Raw genomic sequence first — 21,370 nt, 5'->3', positions numbered from 1 at the left:
TCATAGCTATTTGTAAGGCCTCCTCAGACAATCATTTTGCCTTTTTGCATTTCTTTTTCTTGGGGATGGTGTTGATCCCTGCCTTCTGTACAGTGTCACGAACCTCCATCCATAATTCTTCAGGCACTCTATCAGATCTGATCCCTTGAATCTATTTGTCACTTCCACTGTATACTCGTAAGGGATTTGATTTAGGTCAGACCTGAATGGTCTAGTGGTTTTTCCCTACTTTTTTCAATTTAAGTCTGAATTTGGCAATAAGGAGTTCATGATCTGAGCCACAGTCACCTCCCGGTCTTGTTTTTGCTGACTGTATAGACCTTCTCCATCTTTGGCTGCAAAGAATGTAATCAGTCTGATTTTGGTGTTGACCATCTGGTGATGTCCATGTGTAGAGTCTTCTCTTGTGTTGTTGGAAGAGGGTGTTTGCTATGACCTGTGCATTCTCTTGGCAAAACTCCTATTAGCCTGTGCTCCCTTCATCCTGTACTCCAGGGTCAAATGAGTGTGCAGTAGTAGCCCCTTTCCGTGGAACCTCACAAACTTCCCTGTAGATTTGGTGAGCCACTGGGAAGGTTAAGTTTGTCAAAATGTGGCCTGCTACTGCTGCTAAGTTGCTTCAGTCATGTCCGACTCTGTGCGACCCCATAGACGGCAGCCCACCAGGCTCCCCTGTCCCTGGGATTCTCCAGGCAAGAACACTGGAGTGGGTGGCCATTTCCTTCTCTGGTGCGTGAAAGTGAAGTCGCTCAGTCACGTCCACTCCTAGCGACCCTATGGACTGCAGCCCACCAGGCTCCTCTGTCCATGGGATTTTCCAGGCAAGAGTACTGGAGTGGGTTGCCATTGCCTTCTCCAAAATGTAGCCTAGATTTACAAAAACTTAGGAACAAGAAGCATTGATCTAAGCAGTCGCTGACTTCCAGCTTGACACTATAGATGCATCTCTTTTACAGCCTTGATTACAGCACCCAGCTTTAAACCTAAAGGGATTTACTCTTGCATTAAAAGTAATTCATCCATTGTTATAATCCATTTAGGTTATTTTCATTAAGTATGAGGTCTTTGAAGATAGTCCAGATATGATAGCCAGAACATAATGGAAATGTCTTTGTTATGCAGGAAGGAAATGAATGACTTGGTCAGTGATATTTAATGTGCCACTTTCCCCAGCCTTTGGTTATCTTAAACAGTTGCATTATTTTTGTGTTTTACAGTTTTTGAAACAGTATCCTTGAGTTCAGACTCTCTCTTCCAGAGGACAGTTTCAATTCTCCATACTTCTTACTTGGACTCTGCATCTGAGCATGGTTTTCAGTACAGTGAAGTGACTTTGGTGAAAAATGACATTTTCTTAAATGAGGTGAGGTGCTTGGTACACAGTGTGTCTGTGGTTAGTTTTATTTTAGTTTTAAAGAAATAGACCCATCATTTTTTATATTTGAGCCTAGTTCTTCTTAGCTATCACATTTTAGCACGATAAACGATCCTTGGTAATCACTTGAAAGGTAATTATTATATATTCTAGGGAATAGAAAAATAATAAATTTCATTAGTCTTTTAGCAGGAGGAATTCAGTTGATGCATTTTAAAAAAATTAATTTGGAAGGCAAAATAACATGTTAATAACATTTGATTATTCTCTATACAGTACAAAGCTTTTTACCAAGAAAAAAAAGCAAGTAACTATACTCACGAAGAACTTCAAGAAACTTACGGGTTTCTTCTGTTTGAAACTGAAAATCAGGTAAGGAAATTTGGTTTTAGAGAATTAATTTTATGATATTAAGGTACAAAATTAATTATGTCATTAAAGTTAAACATTGATTCTATAAAACTTGTAACATTACAGTTCATCAGTCTTTTTTAGGTAGCAGTGTAAATGACAATGAAAGCTTCTCATGAAAGAGATTTGATTTCTACAACTTTTTAAGGTTTTCTTTAGTTTTATCTTATATACATTTGTAAGCTTGTAGTGAGATTTCAATTAATACAGACTTCTTAAGTATTAATAATGCCTTTTAGTGGAGTGAATGGATATTTTTCCATTCTGGATCATTGTTTACATAGATATCTTCTATTTCTCATGGAAGTTTTTTCAAGTTTAAATTACATGGTTTTGGGGATAAGATGAACACTTTCAGCATTCTAGTTACTTGGAATTGTTTCATGCTGTTTTGAAAATTGAACATATATATTGTTGCTTATACCTAAATTGTGGAGAAAGAAACTGCTGTGTGCAGGTATGTCTCCAAAGATGTGTGTGACTTCTAGATACACTTCCATCAGTGCCAGAGATCTGTGATCCAGTTTAAAGTAATTCACAGGTAGTATTTTGGTTGGGATCATGATTTTTAAAGAATGGGGGTAGATTTGCTAAAGGATAGTGAACATTAGCATATACCTTATGGTTACATAGTAATACCAGAGAGTTTATTTACTTAGTTGTTGACTTCCAAATAAGATATGTTAGGGGTTCATACTTTAAGAAAAAATAAAGGTCATCTGGGGGTAAGGCATTTTCAAATTTCATGATTCCCAAGCTGTAATTGTAAAAGAAATCTTCAGGAGAGGACTAATCTGTGAGCTTGTTTAATTTGGTTTTGCCAATGACATTTTCGTTAGCAGAAATGGTAAAATTTCATGAAAAAGTTTAAATTGTTAATATTAACTGAAACACAATTGCTATACAGAAACTTGCTTTGTGCCCTGAATGCATATAGTGTACAGATTCTGTATTGAAAGTTTGTATGTAAATTATAGTTATTTCATTGACTCCAAAACATGATATAAGCAGTCTGATCTTTTGTTGAAGGCGAAGTTGGTATGTCAGCATGGACTCTGTGTGGGCAGCAGTGCTATCACCACTCTGGGAGACCCAGCGAAAGGTATGGTCTATAAGGAAGGAGAATTTCTTTTACAAGGTGAAGTGGAATTTAGTTAGTTACATAAGAGTCTATATTAAAAGCTAGTTTCATTGATGATAAATAATCTTTGGAATCAGAACTTTAAATATATACATGAGCTTTGAATCTAAGAACTTAAGGTTTTCTAATAGAGTTCTCTCTTTTAAAAGATGATTGGACTAGAAGATATCTTTCAGTGCCAAGAGGTCAGTGCTATCATCTGGGACTAAGGAGGCTTTCCTCCTAACTATCATATGGCAGTAGGAATAGAGAATAGATGGTACTGACCAAAGGGCAACTGTGGGATGTGAGGAGTAGAGAAAGGAAATAATCAAATATAAAGTGTTAAATTTGCACTGCATTGATATTATCAATAGAGGAGAGATTTTAGACAGGCTGATGAGTTACAGGAAAAAGGTAGTCTTATCACTAAGAATGTGCTTTAGCCCTACTTTCTTTAAGCTTCACTTTCTTCATCTGTAAATAGATAAAACTATCTTCTAGATTTGTTGTGAGGATTATGAGACTATGTAAAGTGCTTAGCATGGAGCTTACACCTAGTAAGCTCGCAGTAAATGAACACTTACTTCAGTAAGCTGTTTGAGAAACAGTAGGTCATCATAAGTGTTCTGGAAGCTATCCTGCTGGTGATGAAAACAGTTGGAAGAGGGATGAGGACTAGAGGTTGGGGCTCAAGGTGGCAGAGGGTGCATGTTAGTTGAAGCCAAAGATATTGTTACATGGGGCAGCACAGATGGTGAAGAACAGAACTTTTATTTAGATGGTTATGGAACCAAGGGATGGGGACATGGGGCGAGGACAGGAAGAGGAAGAGCTGAGAGCAGTCCAGTGAATGAAGAATCTGGAGGTGGAGTCTCACAGGAAGCAGAAGGTGTCCAGAGGGGTGTTAGCAGTGTCAGATGCTGTAGAAGTTGGAGATCAGGGGTGAGAAAGACTAGGGGGCTTCATGGCTAGGTTCTTGCTGGCCCTTTCTTTGTAATAACAGCTTTATTGAGATAAAATTCACCATACAATTCACCCATTTGAAGTATACAGTTCAGTGTTCTTTTAGGGCATTCAGAGTTGTGCAACAGTCAGCACAGTCAGTTTCAGACTGTTTTCATCAGTCCCCTCCCCTCCCACCAGCCTGGGCAACCACTGTTTTCATTTTTGCACCTATGGATTGACCTATTCCAGACATTCCGTATAAATGGAATCATATCTGACCTTTTGTGAGTAACTGTTTTTTTACTCAGTGTTTTTGAGATTCTCTATGTTGTTGCATGTACTTGATTCGCTTTTTGACTGAATAATATTCCATTGTACCACTTTTTCCTTATCCCTTCAGCAGTTGGTAGACACTTCGTTTCTACTTTTTAGCTATTATTTTAAAAAGCTACTGTGTATATTCTGGTACATATGGTCTTTATGTGGACAACTATTTTCATTTTTGCTGGGTTTATACCTAGGAGTGGAATTGCTGGCTTGTATGGTAACTCTGTGTGTAGGAAATGTTTTTAAACTTCTATTCAGCTATCCTAAAGGACATGAAAGAGGATAAGTTCACAACTCAAATAACAGTTTACCTGAAACCTTTTTTTCTTTTCCCCTATTCTTCTTAACATCTCCTTCTTTTCATTATGAAAAATGTTAATGTAGAAAAAAGTAGCATGGTATGATATACCCATCACCTATCTTTACCAGATAATGTTTCGCATTAATCCTCTTCATTTATCTAAAAACATTTTTTTTCCTGAAAAATGTGGAAGTGAGTTACAAGCAAAGGCCTCAGCATATACCTCTAAAAATCAAGGCCATTTTTCCATGTGACAGTTGCATGAGTTTATTGTTGATGTTCTGAGAGCCTGGTTTCTGTAGGAGGTGTGGAGTAGAGGCTGCATTGTTCCTACAAATACACATTCTTCTTCACATGCTGGGTGTGATGATAAGATAGCACTACTGGATATGTATGTTTATAGTTTTTGGCTCAAGTAAAATGAATGAAATATATGACCATCACTATGAACAAAGCTAGTGGAGGTGATGGAATTCCAGTTGAGCTATTTCAAATCCTGAAAGACGGTGCTGTGAAAGTGCTACACTCAATATGCCGGCAAACTTGGAAAACTCAGCAGTGGCCACAGGACTGGAAAAGGTCAGTTTTCATTCCAATCCCAAAGAATGCTCAAACTACCGCACAGTTGCACTCATCTCACATGCTAGTAAAGTAACGCTCAAAATTCTCCAAGCCAGGCTTCAGCAGTACGTGAACTGTGAACTTCCAGATGTTCAAGCTGGTTTTAGAAAAGGCAGAGGAACCAGAGATCAAATTGCCAACATCCGCTGGATCATTGAAAAAGCAAGAGAGTTCCAGAAAAACATCTGTTTCTGCTTTACTGACCATGCCAAAGCCTTTAACTGTGTGGATCACAATAAACTGGAAAATTCTGAAATTCAGAGATGGGAGTACCAGACCACCTGTCCTACCACTCGAGAAACCTATATGCAGGTCAGGAAGCAACAGTTAGAACTGGACAAGGAACAACAGACTGGTTCCAAATAGGAAAAGGAGTACATCAAAGCTGTATATTGTCACCCTGCTTATTTAACTTATATGCAGAGTACATCATGAGAAACACTAGGCTGGAAGAAGCACAAGCTGGAATCAAGATTGCCGGGAGAAATATCAATAACCTCAGATATGCAGATGACACCACCCTTATGGCAGAAAGTGAAGAGGAACTAAAAAGCCTCTTGCTGAAAGTGAAAGAGGAGAGCGAAAAAGTTGGCTTAAAGCTGAGCATTCAGAAAACTAAGATCATGGCATCTGGTCCCATCACTTCGTGGGAAATAGATGGGGAAACAGTGGAAACAGTGTCAGACTTTATTTTTGGGGCTCCAAAATCACTGCAGATGGTGACTGCAGCCATGAAATTAAAAGACGCTTACTCCTTGGAAGAAAAGTTATGACCAACCTAGATAGCATACTGAAAAGCAGAGACATTACTTGGCCAACAAAGGTCTCTCTAGTCAAGGCTATGGTTTTTCCAGTGGTCAGGTATGGATGTGAGAGTTGGACTGTGAAGAAAGCTGAGCACTGAATAATTGATGCTTTTGAACTGTGGTGTTGGAGAAGACTCTTGAGAGTCCCTCGGACTACAAGGAGATCCAACCAGTCCATTCTGAAGGAGATCAGCCCTGGGATTTCTTTGGAAGGAATGATGCTGAAGCTGAAACTCCGGTACTTTGGCCACCTCATGTGAAGAGCTGACTCATTGGAAAAGACTGTGATGCTGGGAGGGATTGGGGGCAGGAGGAGAAGGGGACGACCAAGGATGAGATGGCTGGATGGCATCACTGACTCGATGGACGTGAGTCTGAGTGAACTCCATTGGTGATGGACAGGGAGGCAGGCCTGGCATGCTGCGATTCATGGGGTCGCAAAGAGTCGGACATGACTGAGCAACTGAACTGAACTGAACTGAAGCCTTTATATTGCTATAGTATGTTACAGTTTTAAGGTTTATGGATCTTTTTAAATCTTCCTGAAGACCTGTGATTTCTGTATCTGTGACCCACACCCATCCTCTTACTACTCAGTCATGTGCTTAGTAGTAGTAGTAATAAGTGAAGAACTTGGAACTGGAATCCAGTTTTCTGACATGTCTGTAACTCTGTTCATTCTATCTGTGTTCTCACCGTTGTCTTTTCTATTTCACAAGCGATGCCTCAGTTCAGGAATGCCCCTGAAATCGGTTCTTTCGTCTGTTTTCTCACTGCTGCTTCTGTGTGGGGATCATCCTCTCCTGCCTCAACCTACAGGAGTCTCTCCCCACTTGAGACTCAACTTCTCTTTTAAACAACAATGGTCTGTGATGAGGCTGCAGTGGTGAACAAAAAATAACCTCTGCTGACTGGAATTTACAGTCCAGCAGAACATGCTGCTTAAAGGCAGGGATCTTACTCTGTTTCCCTTTGTGTCACTGCTGCCTGGCACAGACCTGCTGAGTAGTAAACCTCAGCACACATTCTTAAATAGGAGCATTTACTGAGATTTTCTGGAAAAAATAACTTGAGGATCAGATTACCACAGGCCTTTTCACTGAAAGATTGCATGGAGAATAAAACAGAGACTTTTCCAAAATTGTGATACATTCATCCCTTTTCATGTTACCTTTTATTTGTCCCTTGTATCATCTTGTTCAGTTTAAGTAACCCATGTGTAAACACCCTTCTTAAAGTGTACATTAATCTATTTTTATACTTTTATAGGTGTGTACATTTCCAAATACTCAGACTATCTTCACGCAAGACCTTGGTATCATGGGAAGTCTGGTTATGTTGTAATTTTTAATCTAATTAAGGTAAAGCCTAAATTTGCTTTTGTGTAATTTTTTTTTAATGAAAGTTTATCAGTCTGTGATCATGTTTTTTGCAGCTCATTTGCTAAACATAGTCCTTGCCAAAGACAGCTGTTCAGAATCAGAAAAAATAACTGCTCCTTTTGCTTTCCTTTAAGGACAAAGCTTTTTTTTACTCTTTAATAGATGATCTATGATTTTTTTTTTCTTAAAAAAAAAAAAAAGCTTCAAAATAATACAGCAGGCATTTAGTGAGAAGCTTTCCTCACCCTGCTCCACAATGTCACTTTTTAAACATTAAATAGCTGAATGAGTATTGTTTATAAAACAACATGATTTCACCTATAAGAGATGGATTTAGAAGACAGCATTCTGGTTTAAATTGTCAAAATGAGAGATCTGTATGCATTTTTATTATCCCTAAAACATTGAGATCTTGTTCATAGCTTCATGTGATAGCTATAACTAATAATCTGAGAAATTTTTTAGTTCCCTTAAATAATGCAGTATAAGTGAATCACACAATTAGAATTTTCATTCAAATAGTAGGAAAACTAATTTTAGAGGTCGGGGGATTTTTTGAGGACGTATTCTGTGGTCTTGTTTTGTTTGTGCGTTTGTTTTAGCATTCCTACTAAGTTCTTCAGTTATAAACCTAACACTGCTGATTTTTTAAGAGTGTGAATTCTCCATATTCCAAAATTCGTCCCCAAGAACTGAAGGGAAAGTAGCATTCATTGGCTCCCAGCCACTGCTTCCCCTTTAACGTTTCCCTCTCCCACTGTGTGCTAAGTACTGTAGTTCTGCTGTAGCCCACATGCTTGTCAGCTCAGATATCAAGTTTTTTATGTCAGATTGTGCCTTGCCATTGGTTTCATGCCCCTACCCTGTCTGGCGGACCCTGCTGTTTAGTTTTGAGTTTCTGGCCATGTGCTCTCAGTCCTCCTTACTTCACTGCTCAGAAGCCAGCCCTGCCCAGTTTGATGGGGAGAGGATGCAGGTTCTGACTGCTCACTGGAGCACCGCTCATGTGCTTAGTCTTCTGAGGATTGTCCTTGGTGGTCCAAGTGCTGAAGAGGAGGGACCTTAACAGCAAGCATATATATGTATATGTATATATATTTAAATAGTGCATCTTGTAAACATAAAAATAAAAGTTGCCTATTATTTCGTACCTCATTTTGGTACCTGTTTTATGTATTTCCATTTTTTTCATGTTATGTCATTATGTTATTCAAAATAGCTTTTAAAATCATTGTATGACCTTTTATTGCATGATAAACTAACTCAACAGTTCTCGTTTTCCTTTTTCTGGGAGATATGTACCCCTTGATGAAGAGATTCCATAGTGAAAAATACTGTCAGCTGTTGAGTAATCAGGGCTATTGGCCTGTGAAGTGCTTTACTGAGCTTTTGTTCCTTGCTGGTTTACTGGGTGCTGCTGGAAAGGAGTATCTTGGTCTCTAATTTACAATTTACAGAGAAGGCAATAGCACCCCACTCCAGTACTCTTGCCTGGAAAAGTCCCATGGACGGAGGAGCCTGGTGGGCTGCAGTCCATGGGGTCGCAAAGAGTCGGACACGACTGAGCGACTTCACTTTCAGTTTTCATTTGCATGCATTGGAGAAGGAAATGGCAACCCACTCCAGTGTTTTTGCCTGGACAATCCCAGGGACGCCTGGTGGGCTGCCTTCTATGGGGTTGACCCGCACAGAGTCAGACATGACTGAAGCGACTTAGCAGCAGCAGCAGCAATTTACAGTTTATAATTTAATACTTCAGTTTGGAACTCATCTTTTGACATTTTAGTTTTTTTCATCTTTTATGATATGGTCATTGAATAGTGAGTCTGTTTGGTGGACTGTGTAATTTCTCTTTTAAAGAAGTAAAGTTAAGTTAAAATGTTAGTCAGTTGTGTCCGACTCTTTGCGACCCCATGGGCTATATAGGCCACCAGGCTCCTCCATCCATGGGATTTCCCAGGCAAGAATACTGGAGTGGGTTGCCATTTCCTTCTCCAGTTGAAAGGAATGGTTCTCCTAAATTTGGGCTAATTCATGTACTCCTTTAATACTATGAAAAAAGCTGTGGATGTTTGCCTAAGAAAGATACCAACTTATATCAGAGTTTGTGAAAAAACAAAAAACTTGGAGGGCTAAGTACAAATGTAATGAGGTTCATGGATAATTAAAACTATTATTGGTCTTAAGATAATTTTTTAAGAGCCATAGTTCTTAACACAGTTTGCTGCTGCTGCTGCTAAGTCGCTTCAGTCGTGTCTGACTCTGTGCAACCCCATAGACGACAGCCCACCAGGCTCTGCCGTTCCTGGGATTCTCCAGGCAAGAACACTGGAGTGGGTTGCCATTTCCTTCTCCAATGCATGAAAGTGAAAAGTGAAAGTGATAGTCAAAATACATCCCCATCTTTATTTAGGCTATTTTAAAATAAATCCTAGAGTGAAATTATTCCTATTTGAAGATATTTGATTAGTTTTAATATTTTCATTCTAGGGAAAAGTCAAGTTTGTGTCTGAGAATTATACAGCTAACTATACTAGCCCATCTTCTGGCTATGATTGCCATGTGGCTGCAAATATTAACAAGATTTCTCACAAGACAAGTCATTTTCGCACCTTTGAACTGAGTCAGGTATAGTCACCTGGGAATAAATTATTTGCAAGATACTTTTCTGAATCTAATGAGTTAAATGTAGAGGTTGGGTAGGGTTGAAGTAAACTTGATACATGAGGAATTCTGTAGTGCTATCCTCATAATACTTCTCTTCTTTCAGTATTACCTCTATGAACTTTCAGGCAGCACTGTTACTGAGCGACCCAGACAGATCTGTCCTTACCTGATTGTAGCTTTTCAGTACAGGGAACCTAAAAAGATGGCAGCACCAGCCCATGATCATAAAAGCATGTAAGTAATGACGTGCATACTTTGTTTTACTGGATTTGTTTTCTTTGCTCTTATAAAAATGCTTCTTTTTTCCCCCCTAGACTTGAACTCAAAGAAAATGGTAAGAAATTATGTGGTTTTTTTTTTAGTTTTTTCTTTAAGTAAATGTTTTGTTCAAAAATAAAATAATCAGTTTCTTTCTTAACCTCATTTCTTACAGTTCTCATCTCTCCATGGAAAGGGAAATTAATTATACAAGGCTGTCTGCTGTGCGATATAGCTCTTTGGTCTTCCTATGGTACAGTGGTTCCAAAACAACTGTAAGTGTTGAATTAATGCCCTTTACTAATGCTTCCCTAAGTTTTCAGTTCTCGTTTTGAGGTCCTGCTTGTTGGCACTGGTGTGAAATATACCAGCTGTACTTGGTTTTAGGTTAGTCTTCAGGAGATGTATAAAGTACAGGGCTGTGACACAAGAGACCAAAATTCAAATTTAAATTTGACCTTTGCTTGGGAATAAGTTAGTTTTATTGTTACTCAGTTGCTAAGCCGTGTCTGCCTCTGTGACCCCATGGACTGTAGCAAGCCAGGCTTCCCTGTCCTTCACTATCTCCTGAAGTTTGCTGAAACTCATGTCCATTGAGTCAGTGATGCCATCCAGCCGTCTCATTCTCTATTGTCCCCTTCTCCTCCTACCCTCAATCTTTCCCAGCATCAGGGTCTTTTCCAATAAGTTGGCTCTTTATATCAGGTGGCCACAGTATTGGAGCTTCAGCATCAGTCCTTCCAATGAATATTCAGGGCTGATTTCCTTGAGGATAGACTGGTTTGATCTCCTTACTGTCCAAGGAAGTCTCAAGAGTCTTCTCCAACACCATAGTTGAAAAGCATCAGTTCTTTGGTGCTTAGCCTTGATTATGGTCCAGCTCTCACATCTGTACATGACTGCTAAAAAAACCATAGCTTTGGCTATATGGACCTTTGTTGGCAAAGTGAAGTCCCTACTTTTTAGTTTTATAATCTTTGATAAATCGCTTTTAAAATTTTAGCATCTTAATCCATTTGTGGAAAAATAAGCTCTCAGGCTAAATTAATTTACTTAATGCTAAAAGTTTGACTTTCTGTGAGAAACAAATTGTACTTGCCTAGATAACAGATGCAGATTATAGCCACTTAATGATTTCTGTTATAGTTTTTATTAAGATATGCAGGGTCTAATTTTCTAATTTTCACATGATTTTCCTAAAGTGGTATTAAATAGAGGAGCTGTTACATGTATTTATATTATAATAAATTACAGCATTTTTTTCTGGGCTTCTTGTGATACTTTTTTGTTTAACCTATTTAGTTTGTCCTCAAACCCCTTGAAAGTTAGATATGCTTTAACTGAAATAAAAAGTGAAAGTTAGTGTTCTATTAGAAATAACTTTCTTTTTATTGACTCTTTTTAAAAGTTTTATGTTTGTTTATTTATTTAGATTGCATGAGCCTTCATTGCTTTGTGCAACTTTCTGTAGTTATGGCGAGCAGGGGGCTACTCTCTAGTTGGAGTACTCGGACTTCTCATGGTGGTGGCTTCTCTCATTGAGGAGCACAGGCTTTAGGTGTGCAGGCTTCAGGAGTTGCAGCACACAGGCTCAGTAATTGTGTAGAGTACAACTAGTAAGTGTAGAACCCACTCCAGTGTTCTTGCCTGGAGAATCCCAGGGACAGGGGAGCCTCGTAGGCTGCCGTCTGTAGGGTTGCACAGAGTCAGACACGACTGAAGCGAGTTAGCAGCAGCAGCAGCAGTAAGTGTAGAAAGAGTGATGAAATTAAGAAATCACATTTTGGCAACATCATAATGATCAATGGAGGCTTGATAAAGTAGGTGGAAGTTTGATGAAATTTACATATCTCACAAAGGAAAAAATGTAGACCTTATAATAAAAGAAGCTGCACATACCATTTTAACTCAGTTCAGTTCAGTTGCTCAGTTGTGTACAAGTCTTTGTGAACCCATGGACTGGCAGCACGACAGGCCGCCCTGTCCATCACCCAACTCCCGGAGTCTACTCAAACTCATGTCCATCGAGTCGGTGTTACCATCCAGCCATCTCATCCTCTGTCGTCCCCTTCTCCACCTGCACCCAATCCCTCCCAGCATCAGGGTCCTTTCCAGTGAGTCAGCTATTCACATGAAATGGCCAAAGTATTGGGAGTTTCAGCTTTAGCATCATTCCTTCCAAAGAAATCCCAGGGTTGATCTCTTTCAGAATGGACTGGTTGGATCTCCTTGCGGTCCAAGGAACTCTCAAGAGTCTTCTCCAACACCACAGTTCAAAAGCATCAATTCTTCGGTGCTCAGCTTTCTTCACAGTCCAACTCTCACATCCATACCTGACCACTGGAAAAACCATAGCCTTGACTGGACGGACCTTGGTTGGCCAAGCAGTGTCTCTGCTTTTCAGTATGCTATCTAGGTTGGTTATAACTTTCCTTCCAAGGTGTAAGCATTTTTTAATTTTGTGGCTGCAGTCACCATCTGCAGTGATTTTGGAGCCCCAAAACATAAAGGCAGCCACTGTTTCCACTGTTTATCCATCTATTTCCCATGAAGTGATGGGACCAGATCCCCTGATCTTAGTTTTCTGAATGTTGAGCTTTAAGTCAACTTTTTCACTCTCCTTTCATTTTCAGTAAGAGGCTTTTGAGTTCCTCTTCACTTTCTGCCATAAGGGTGGTGTCATCTGCATATCTGAGATTACTGATATTTCTCCTGGCAATCTTGATTCCAGCTTGTGCTTCTTCCAGCCCAGTGTTTCCCATGATGTACTCTGCATATAGGTTAAATAAGCAGGGTCAGCCTTGACATATTCCTTTTCCTATTTGGAACCAGTCTGTTGTTCCATGTCCAGTTCTAACTGTTGCTTCCTGACCTGCATACAGATTTCTCAAGAGGCAAGTCAGGTGGTTTGGTATTCCCATCTCTTCCAGAATTTTCCACAGTTTATTGTGATCCACACAGTCCAAGGCTTTGGCATAGTGAATAAAGCAGAAATAGATGTTTCTCTGGAACTCTCTTGCTGTTTCGATGATCCAGCGGATGTTGGCAGTTTGACCTCTGGTTCCTCTGCCTTTTCTAAAAGCAGTTTGAACATCTGGAAGTTCACAGTTCACGTATTGCTAAAGCCTGGCTTGGAGAATTTTGAGCATTACTTTACTAGCATGTGAGATGAGTGCAATTGTGCAGTAGTTTGAGCATTCTTTGGCATTGCCTTTCTTTGGGATTGGAATGAAAACTGACCTTTTCCAGTCCTGTGGCCACTGCTGAGTTTTCGAAATCTGCTGGCATATTGAGTGCAGCACTTTCACAGCACCATCTTTCAGGATTTTGAAATAGCACAACTGGCATTCCATCACCTCCACCAGCTTTGTTCGTTGTGATGCTTTCTAAGGCCCACTTGACTTCACATTCCAGGATATCTGGCTCTAAGTGAGTGATCACACCATCGTGATTATCTGGGTCTTGAGGATCTCTTTTGTACAGTTCTTCTGTGTATTCTTGCCACCTCTTCTTAATATCTTCTGCTTCTGTTAGGTCCATACCATTTCTGTCCTTTATCGAGCCCATCTTTGCATGAAATGTTCCCGCGTGATCTTTAATTTTCTTGAAGAGATCTCTAGTCTTTCCCATTCTGTTGTTTTCCTCTATTTCTTTGCACTGATCACTAAGGAAGGCTTTCTTATCTCTCCTTGCTATTCTTTGGAACTCTGCATTCAAGTGGGAATATCTTTCCTTTTCTCCTTTGCTTTTTGCTTCTCTTCTTTTCACACGTATTTGTAAGGCTTCCTCAGATAGCCATTTTGCTTTTTTTTCCATGGGGATGGTCTTGATCCCTGTCACTTGTACAGTGTAACAAACCTCCGTCCATATTTCATCAGGCACTGTCTATCAGATCTAGTCCCTTAAATCTATTTCTCACTTCCACTCTATAATCATAGGGATTTGATATAGGTCATACGTGAATGGTCTAGTGGTTTTCCCTACTTTCTTCATTTTAAGTCTGAATTTGGCAATAAGGAGTTCATGATCTGAGCCACAGTTAGCTCCTGGTCTTGTTTTGCTGACTATAAAGAGCTTCTCCATCTTTGGCTGCAGGGAATATAATCAATCTGATTTCTGTGTTGACCATCTGGTGATGTCCATGTGTAGAGTCTTCTCTTGTGTTGTTGGAAGAGGGTGTTTGCTATGACCAGTGCGTTCTCTTGGCAAAACTCTATTAGCCTTTGCCCTGCTTCATTCCGTATTCCAAGGCCAAATTTGCCTGTTACTCCAGGTGTTTCTTGACTTCCTACTTTTGCATTCCAGTCCCCTATAATGAAAAGGACGTCTTTTTTGGGTGTTAGTTCTAAAAGATTTTGTAGGTCTTCATAGAACTGCTCAACTTCAGCTTCTTCATCATTACTGGTTGGAGCATAGGCTTGGATTACCGTGTTATTGAATAGTTTGCCTTGGAAACGAACAGAGATCATTCTGTCGTTTTTGAGATTGCATCCAAGTACTGCATTTCGGACTCTCTTGTTGACCATGATGGCTACTCCATTTCTTCTAAGGGATTCTTGCCCACAGTAGTAGATAAAATGGCCATCTGAGTTAAATTCACCCTTTCCAGTCCATTTTAGTTTGCTGATTCCTAGAATATTGACGTTCACCCTTGCCATTTCCTGTTTGACCACTTCCAATTTGCCTTGATTCATGGACCTGACATTCCAGGTTCCTATGCAATATTGCTGTTTGCAGCATCAGACCTTGCTTCTATCACCAGTCACATCCACAACTGGGTATTGTTTTTGCTTTGGCTCCATCCCTTCACTCTTTCTGGAGTTATTTCTCCACTGATCTCCAGTAGCATATTGGGCACCTACTGATCTGGGGAGTTCCTCTTTCAGTATCCTATCATTTTGCCTTTTTGTACTGTTCATGGGGTTCTCAAGGCAAGAATACCGAAGTGGTTTGCCATTCCCTTCTCCAGTGGACCACCTTCTGTCACATCTTTCCACCAAGACCCGTCCGTCTTGGGTGGCCCCACACAGCATGGCTTAGTTTGATTGAGTTAGACAGGCTGTGGTCCATGTGATCAGATTGGCTAGTTTTCGGTGATTATGGTTTCAGTGTATCTGCCCTCTGATGCCCTCTCGCAATACCTACCATCTTTCTTGGGTTTCTCTTACCTTGGACGTGGGGTATCTTCTCATGGCCGCCCCTCCTGACCTTGAACGTGGAGTAGCTCCTCTCGGCCCTCCTGCACTTGCTCAGCCACCGCTCCTTGGATGTGGGGCTGCTCATCTCGGCCACCGCCCCTGACCTCGGGCACATTTTAACTCAGTGGATAAGTTAACATCACCAGGAAAGAAAGAAACATCAGGAGCCTCCTGACATGATACACAGAGAATGACACGATATCATGTCTGTGGTGTTCCTGCCAGTCTAACCAGGAGGAAACGTCAGACATGCCCAGATTGAAGGACAGTCTGCAAAGCAAATGGCCTGTATTATTCAGAAATATCAGGGTCAGTGAAGATGAAGACTTGCAGGTTGAAGGAGATGAGAGAGACATAAGTAAGTGTCGTGTGTCATTCTGGATTGGATTCTGGACCAGAAAAAAGCAGTGCCTTCTCTTGTTACCAGGGACCTTAGTGAGTGCTGTAGATTAAAGAACTGTACTGTATTGTTGATGTCTTGAGTTTGCTAATTGTTTTGTGGTTATATCAGTTCAGTCAGTTCAATCACTCAGTCGTGTCTGACTCTTCACGACTCCATGGACTGCAAGGCTTCCCTGTCCATCACCAACTCCTGGAGCTGGTCCATTGAGTCAGTGATGCCACCCAACCATCTCATCCTCTGTTGTCCCCTTCTCCTTCTGTCTTCAGTCTTTCTCAGCATCAGGGTCTTTCCCAATAAATCAGTTCTTCGCATCAGGTGGCCAAAATATTGGAGCTTCAGCTTCAGTCCTTCCAATGAATATTCAGGACTGATTTCCATTAGGATGGACTGGTTGGATCTCTTTGCAGTCCAACAGATTCCCAACAGTCTTCTTCAGCACCACAATTCAAAAGCATCAATTTTCGGTGGTGCTCAGCTTTCTTTATAGTCCAACTCTTACATCCATACATGACTACTGGAAACCATACTTGATGGACCTTTGTTGTCTAAGTAATATCTCTGCTTTTTAATATATTGTCTAGGTTGGTCATAGCTTTTCTTCCAAGGAGCAAGTGTCTTTTAATTTCATGGCTGCAGTCAACATCTGCAGTGATTTTGGAGCCCCAAAAAATAAAGTCTCTGACTGTTTCCATTGTTTCCCCATCTATTTGCCATGAAGTGATGGGACCAGATTCCATGATCGTAGTTTCCTGAATGTCAAGTTTTAAGACAACTTTTTCACTCTCATCTTTCACTTTCATCAAGAGGCTCTTTAGCTCTTCTTCGCTTTCTGCCATAAAGGTGGTGTTATCTGTGTATCTGAGGTTATTGGTATTTCTCCCGGCAATCTTGATTTCAGCTTGGGATTCATTCAGCCTGGCATTTTGCATGATGAACACTGCATATAAGTTAAATAAGCAGGGTGACAATATACAGCCTTGACATATTCCTTTCCCAATTTGGAACCAGTCTGTTCTTCCATGTCCAGTTCTCACTGTTGCTTCTTGACCTGTATACAGATTTCTCAGGAGGCAGGTAAGGTGATCTGGTATTCCCATCTCTTTAAGAATTTTCCACACTTTGTTGTGTTCCACACAGTCAAAGGCTTTGGAGTAGTCAATAAAGCAGAAATAGATGTTTTTCTGAACCTCTCTTGCTTTTTTGATGATGCATCGGATGTTGGCAGTTTGATCTCTGGTTCCTCTGCCTTTTCTAAATCCAACTTGAACATCTGGAAGTTCTTGGTTCACATGCTATTGAATGATTTACATACCAATCTCGCTTGGAGAATTTTGAGCATCACTTACTAGCATGTGAGATGAGTGTGATTGTTCAGTAGTTTGAGCATTCTCTCTCTGGCATTGCCTTTCTTTGGGATTGGAATAAAATCTGACCTTTCCTGGTCTTGTGGCCACTGCTGAAGTTTTCCAAATTTGCTGGCATATTGAGTGCAGCACTTTAACAGCATCATCTTTTAGGAGTTGAAATAACTCAGCTGGAATTCCATCACCTCCACTAGCTTTGTTCCTAGTGATGCTTCCTAAGGCCTACTTGACTTCGCACTCCAGGATGTTTGGCTGTAGTTGAGTGATCAAACCCTCATGGTTATCTGGGTCATTAAGATCTTTTTTTGTATAGTTCTTCTGTATATTACTGCCACGCCTTCTTAATATCTTCTGCTTCTGTTAGGTCCATACTATTTCTGTCATTTAATGTGCCCATCTTTGCATGAAATGTTCCCTTGGCATCTCTAATTTTCTAGAAAAGATCTCTAGTCTTTCCCTTTGTATTGTTTACCTCTATTTCTTTGCATTGATCACTTAGGAAGGCTTTCTTATCTCTCCTTGATATTCTTTGGATCTCTACATTCAGACGAGTATATCTTGTGTGTGTGTGTGTGTGTGTGTGTGTGTGTGTGTGTGTGTGGTTATAGAAGGAAATGTTTCTCTTAAAAGTGCACGCAAAGAAGTCTTTAGGGGGAAAAGGAGGTATCTGTAAGTGTACAAGTATTTCTAAATACGTTTTAAAGAAGGAAGTGGTACTAGTCTAGATAGGGTTCTTTCTGTGGCCCTGCATGGTAGGCAGTCCTGTATTGTCAAAAGCTTTCAACTCTTATGTGGTATAATTTCTAGAAGATTCTCATTCCATTCCAGAATACATAATTATTCCATACTTCCGGATATTTTGGTTATAATGAAAATGCATGCATTCAGTTAATGTGAACATATTTGCAAACCATGGTTTATGAGGTATTGGTGATGGACAGGGAGGCCTGGTGTGCTGCAGTTCATGGGGTCGCAAAGAGTCGGACACGACTGAGCAACTGAACTGAACTGCACTGGAGTCCTCAGTCATACGTGACTCTTTGTGACCCTATGGATAGTCTTGTCATGCCTGACTCTTCGTGACCCCGTGGACTATAGCCTGCCAGGCTTCTTGGTGCATAGGATTCTCCAGGCAAGAGTACTGGAGTGGGTTGCCATTCCCTTCTTCAGGGTATCTTCCTGACCTACAGATTGAACACAGATCTCCTGCATTGCAAGCAGTTTTTTTATTGTTTGAGCCATCAGGGAAGCCAATTTATAAGGTCATATACCCAAAAATCTCTAGTACTTATGAACATACACATTATTTGATTTAGAGTTTATAGATTTAAAATTTTTTGTGATTTTAATAGTTTTGTTTTCATTTATATTAGAAAATCAAAAGTTATGAAGCTCTAGGTTTAGTGTTTATTACATTACATGATATTGTTTTGTTTTTTTAGACCACATGAACTAGATTTTAAGTATGTAATGAAAGTGTCATCTTTGAAAGAGAGACTACCAGAAGCTGCTTTTAAAAAACAGAATTACATGGAGCACAAAGGTCTGTTCAGATGTCATGGTACGCTGTGTGTCCTGAACTTTGTTCCAGTTGTTTTCCACTCTCTCTTTCATACACACACATGCATGCACACATACTTTCTCTCCCTCCTTATTTCTGTTTTTCCCTTAAGTGATTCTTAAAAGGGTCTTTTGTGAAAGGGATAGAGTAACCATGTGATTCAGTTCCTGGGAGACCAGCTCAAAGTGATGAACAGTAGTTTCATTTAATATGGCAGAGACTAGCTTTAATATAGAATACTGAGGGAATTAAGCAGAGAGATGCTTACAAACAGTTGGAAACTCATAATCATTACTTTCAAGGAGAACAGAGGTTTTGTGGTTGTTTTTATTTGTTTACCACTGACTCTGGAACAACACAGGTTTGAATTGCTTAAGTCCACTTATAAGCAGTTTTTTTTCAGTAGTACATATTACAGTACCACTCAATCCGTGGATGTGGAATCATGATTACCCAGGTGATCATATATTGAAAATACTGACTGCACAGGGGGTTGAGGGAGAGGCATTCAAGGGTCATTTCATTTACTTTTAAATGAAATAAAGCAGAAAACATGAGAAGGAAAGTTCTTAGTCATTTAGATTAATTCATGGCAACATTGATGTTTTTATATATATTTATTTGTCTTGTTAACTTTATATTAGTGTAGTATAAAAGCATTGTTTTTAAATACTGTATACAGTAACATTTTATTAAGGGGTTTTATAACCAAGACCATTGAATGATCCATGTTTTTTGAATAGTATTCCTATTTCGTCTTTTAAAATATAAAATGAATAAATCAGTTGTAAAAAAAAGCATCATAGTATTTAAAAATAAGAAATGTTCTGTGTTTCTGGTTTTTTTCCACAGTCTGTTGCCAAGACATGTGCTTCAGTATGTATGAGGTGGAACTCTCAAACAAACAGGGGGAGAAAGTAGATAAACTAATAGAATACATTAAAAGGGAACAGTTGGTAAGAGTCATCCATTTAACATATAATTACTATTTTTCCCTAAAATTGAGAACTTGATACACAGGGACTGTGGGAGAAACATATGGAGACGCACCACAGTGATGGTTCCTGTGGGTAGCATTCTAATAAAGAATCAGAAGTCTTTTTTTCATACTTGAGTTGTTAGTGAATGATCTATTAATTTATCAGATTTGTAGGCTTATGACCTGTCAATTTTTGAAATACAGTATTTATCTCTTCATGAAGTAGTATATTTTATTCTGTTTGTTTTAACTCGATTATTATATGAACATTGGATTTTGTCTTTGTTATATGTATATAGGCTTTTGAAATGGTGAATAATGGGAAAGAAGAGCTGCATTTTCTGTCTGCATTTCTTATTACCAGGGACCTAATGATATTATTGCCTGTTATTTCCCATCTCCTAGTATGCTGTGGAAAGGATTTCTTTAATGGATGATATTTTCCAGTTTTTCTAGTTCCAGGATTCTGTGATATGTTTTGTGTTAACTTGAGCTTATTGATGTTAATCATAGGTCTGAGTGACCTTGAATTTGTAGTGGCTAATGGGAAACAGCAGATACTTACACAGCAAATGTCAAACATGACAATGAAAAAAGTTTCTGATTGATTTGTTACATAGTTGAACACTATCTGAAAATTAACCCGTGATATTCCAGTTATTTATTATATGTAGCCCTAACAAGGCAAAGATTATTTGAGCAGTAAGGGACTTGAAATTTCTGATACTAGGGACAAAATTGTTCTGCTTCTCATAAATACTAACATTTCAAGAATCTTTTTCCTTAACTTTTCATAAGGTTAAAAATCACTGAAGAATGTGGTAGAAGGAGAAGGGAATTGAATCTTCTTTCTTGCTTTTTTATGTTTAAGGCAATCATCAAATGCTTAGAAGATCGAGAATTTTTCATTTTACTTACGTCATCAGCCTTAATGTCTGAAACAGGTAAGGACAACTCTTTTGAAAAAATGTTTTCCAGTATGTTTACTTGTATCAAATCAGCAACCTGATTTTCTTCTGATTCTCATTATTATGTGTAGGTTTTAGAGAGGAGCAGACAGGTCTACACGGGTTACATTTATTCCACTCACCTCCGTCAGCAGCAGGTAAGGGCACAGGCAGTCCACGACAGCTGTGGGCCACTTTTCAGTCCTCATCTTAAACCCCTAGCAGCACATGACTCTAGCAACTGTTTTCTTCTCTGAAATAACTTTCCCCCTTTACTCTCCCTGGTTAGTCCTTCATCTCTGCAGGCTTATCTTTGCTTGTCTACTCTCCACTCAGTATCCACCTGCCTATTGACATCTCTTGCCACTTAGGTGTCTCAGATATTCCTCACATTCAGTGTGTCCAAAACTGGATTCATTTTTTCTTGAAGAGCAATAGCCAGGAAGTAGTTTCATTATAGTCTCCCCGTCAGTAGGACTTAAGGTCTTCACAGAAGCACTTGCCTTTATCTGGACTGCTTGTCTCCTTCCCCAGGATCAGGAATTATCTATTAGGGGAAAAAAATATTGCTCATGCAGGATATAAATAGATATACAGTAGATCAGTGGTATTAGAATTTCAGAGGGCAGTTAGGAAACAAAGTCCAGAAAGGCTCTGATCAGGGGAGATAATGAATAAAGCTGGAGAATAAGCATGGTCTAG

At 39.5% G+C, this 21,370-nt stretch overlaps 1 protein-coding gene across 6 annotated transcripts in view; it reads left to right on the top strand.

Moving 5' to 3' along the window:
- The window catches only part of FAM208B (family with sequence similarity 208 member B), a 70,363-nt gene that overhangs the window by 23,946 nt on the left and 25,047 nt on the right, over positions 1–21,370 (top strand). For 3 of the 6 annotated variants that reach the window (XM_018057295.1, XM_013968583.2, XM_018057296.1), the window contains 12 exons: positions 1,218–1,363; positions 1,652–1,747; positions 2,816–2,888; positions 7,179–7,270; positions 9,782–9,919; positions 10,062–10,192; positions 10,273–10,292; positions 10,392–10,491; positions 18,624–18,742; positions 19,595–19,698; positions 20,593–20,665; positions 20,761–20,826. In XM_018057295.1, coding sequence (XP_017912784.1) covers positions 1,218–1,363; positions 1,652–1,747; positions 2,816–2,888; positions 7,179–7,270; positions 9,782–9,919; positions 10,062–10,192; positions 10,273–10,292; positions 10,392–10,491; positions 18,624–18,742; positions 19,595–19,698; positions 20,593–20,665; positions 20,761–20,826 — 1,158 coding nt within the window. Of the gene's footprint in view, positions 1–1,217; positions 1,364–1,651; positions 1,748–2,815; positions 2,889–7,178; positions 7,271–9,781; positions 9,920–10,061; positions 10,193–10,272; positions 10,293–10,391; positions 10,492–18,623; positions 18,743–19,594; positions 19,699–20,592; positions 20,666–20,760; positions 20,827–21,370 lie in introns of those variants that run through there. The other 3 variants (XM_018057298.1, XM_013968582.2, XM_018057297.1) reach the window with 2 other exon arrangements.

This window comes from Capra hircus, chromosome 13, assembly GCF_001704415.2.
Source record: "Capra hircus breed San Clemente chromosome 13, ASM170441v1, whole genome shotgun sequence".
NCBI lineage: Eukaryota > Metazoa > Chordata > Mammalia > Artiodactyla > Bovidae > Capra > Capra hircus.
This window is presented reverse-complemented; position numbering and strand designations above follow the sequence as displayed.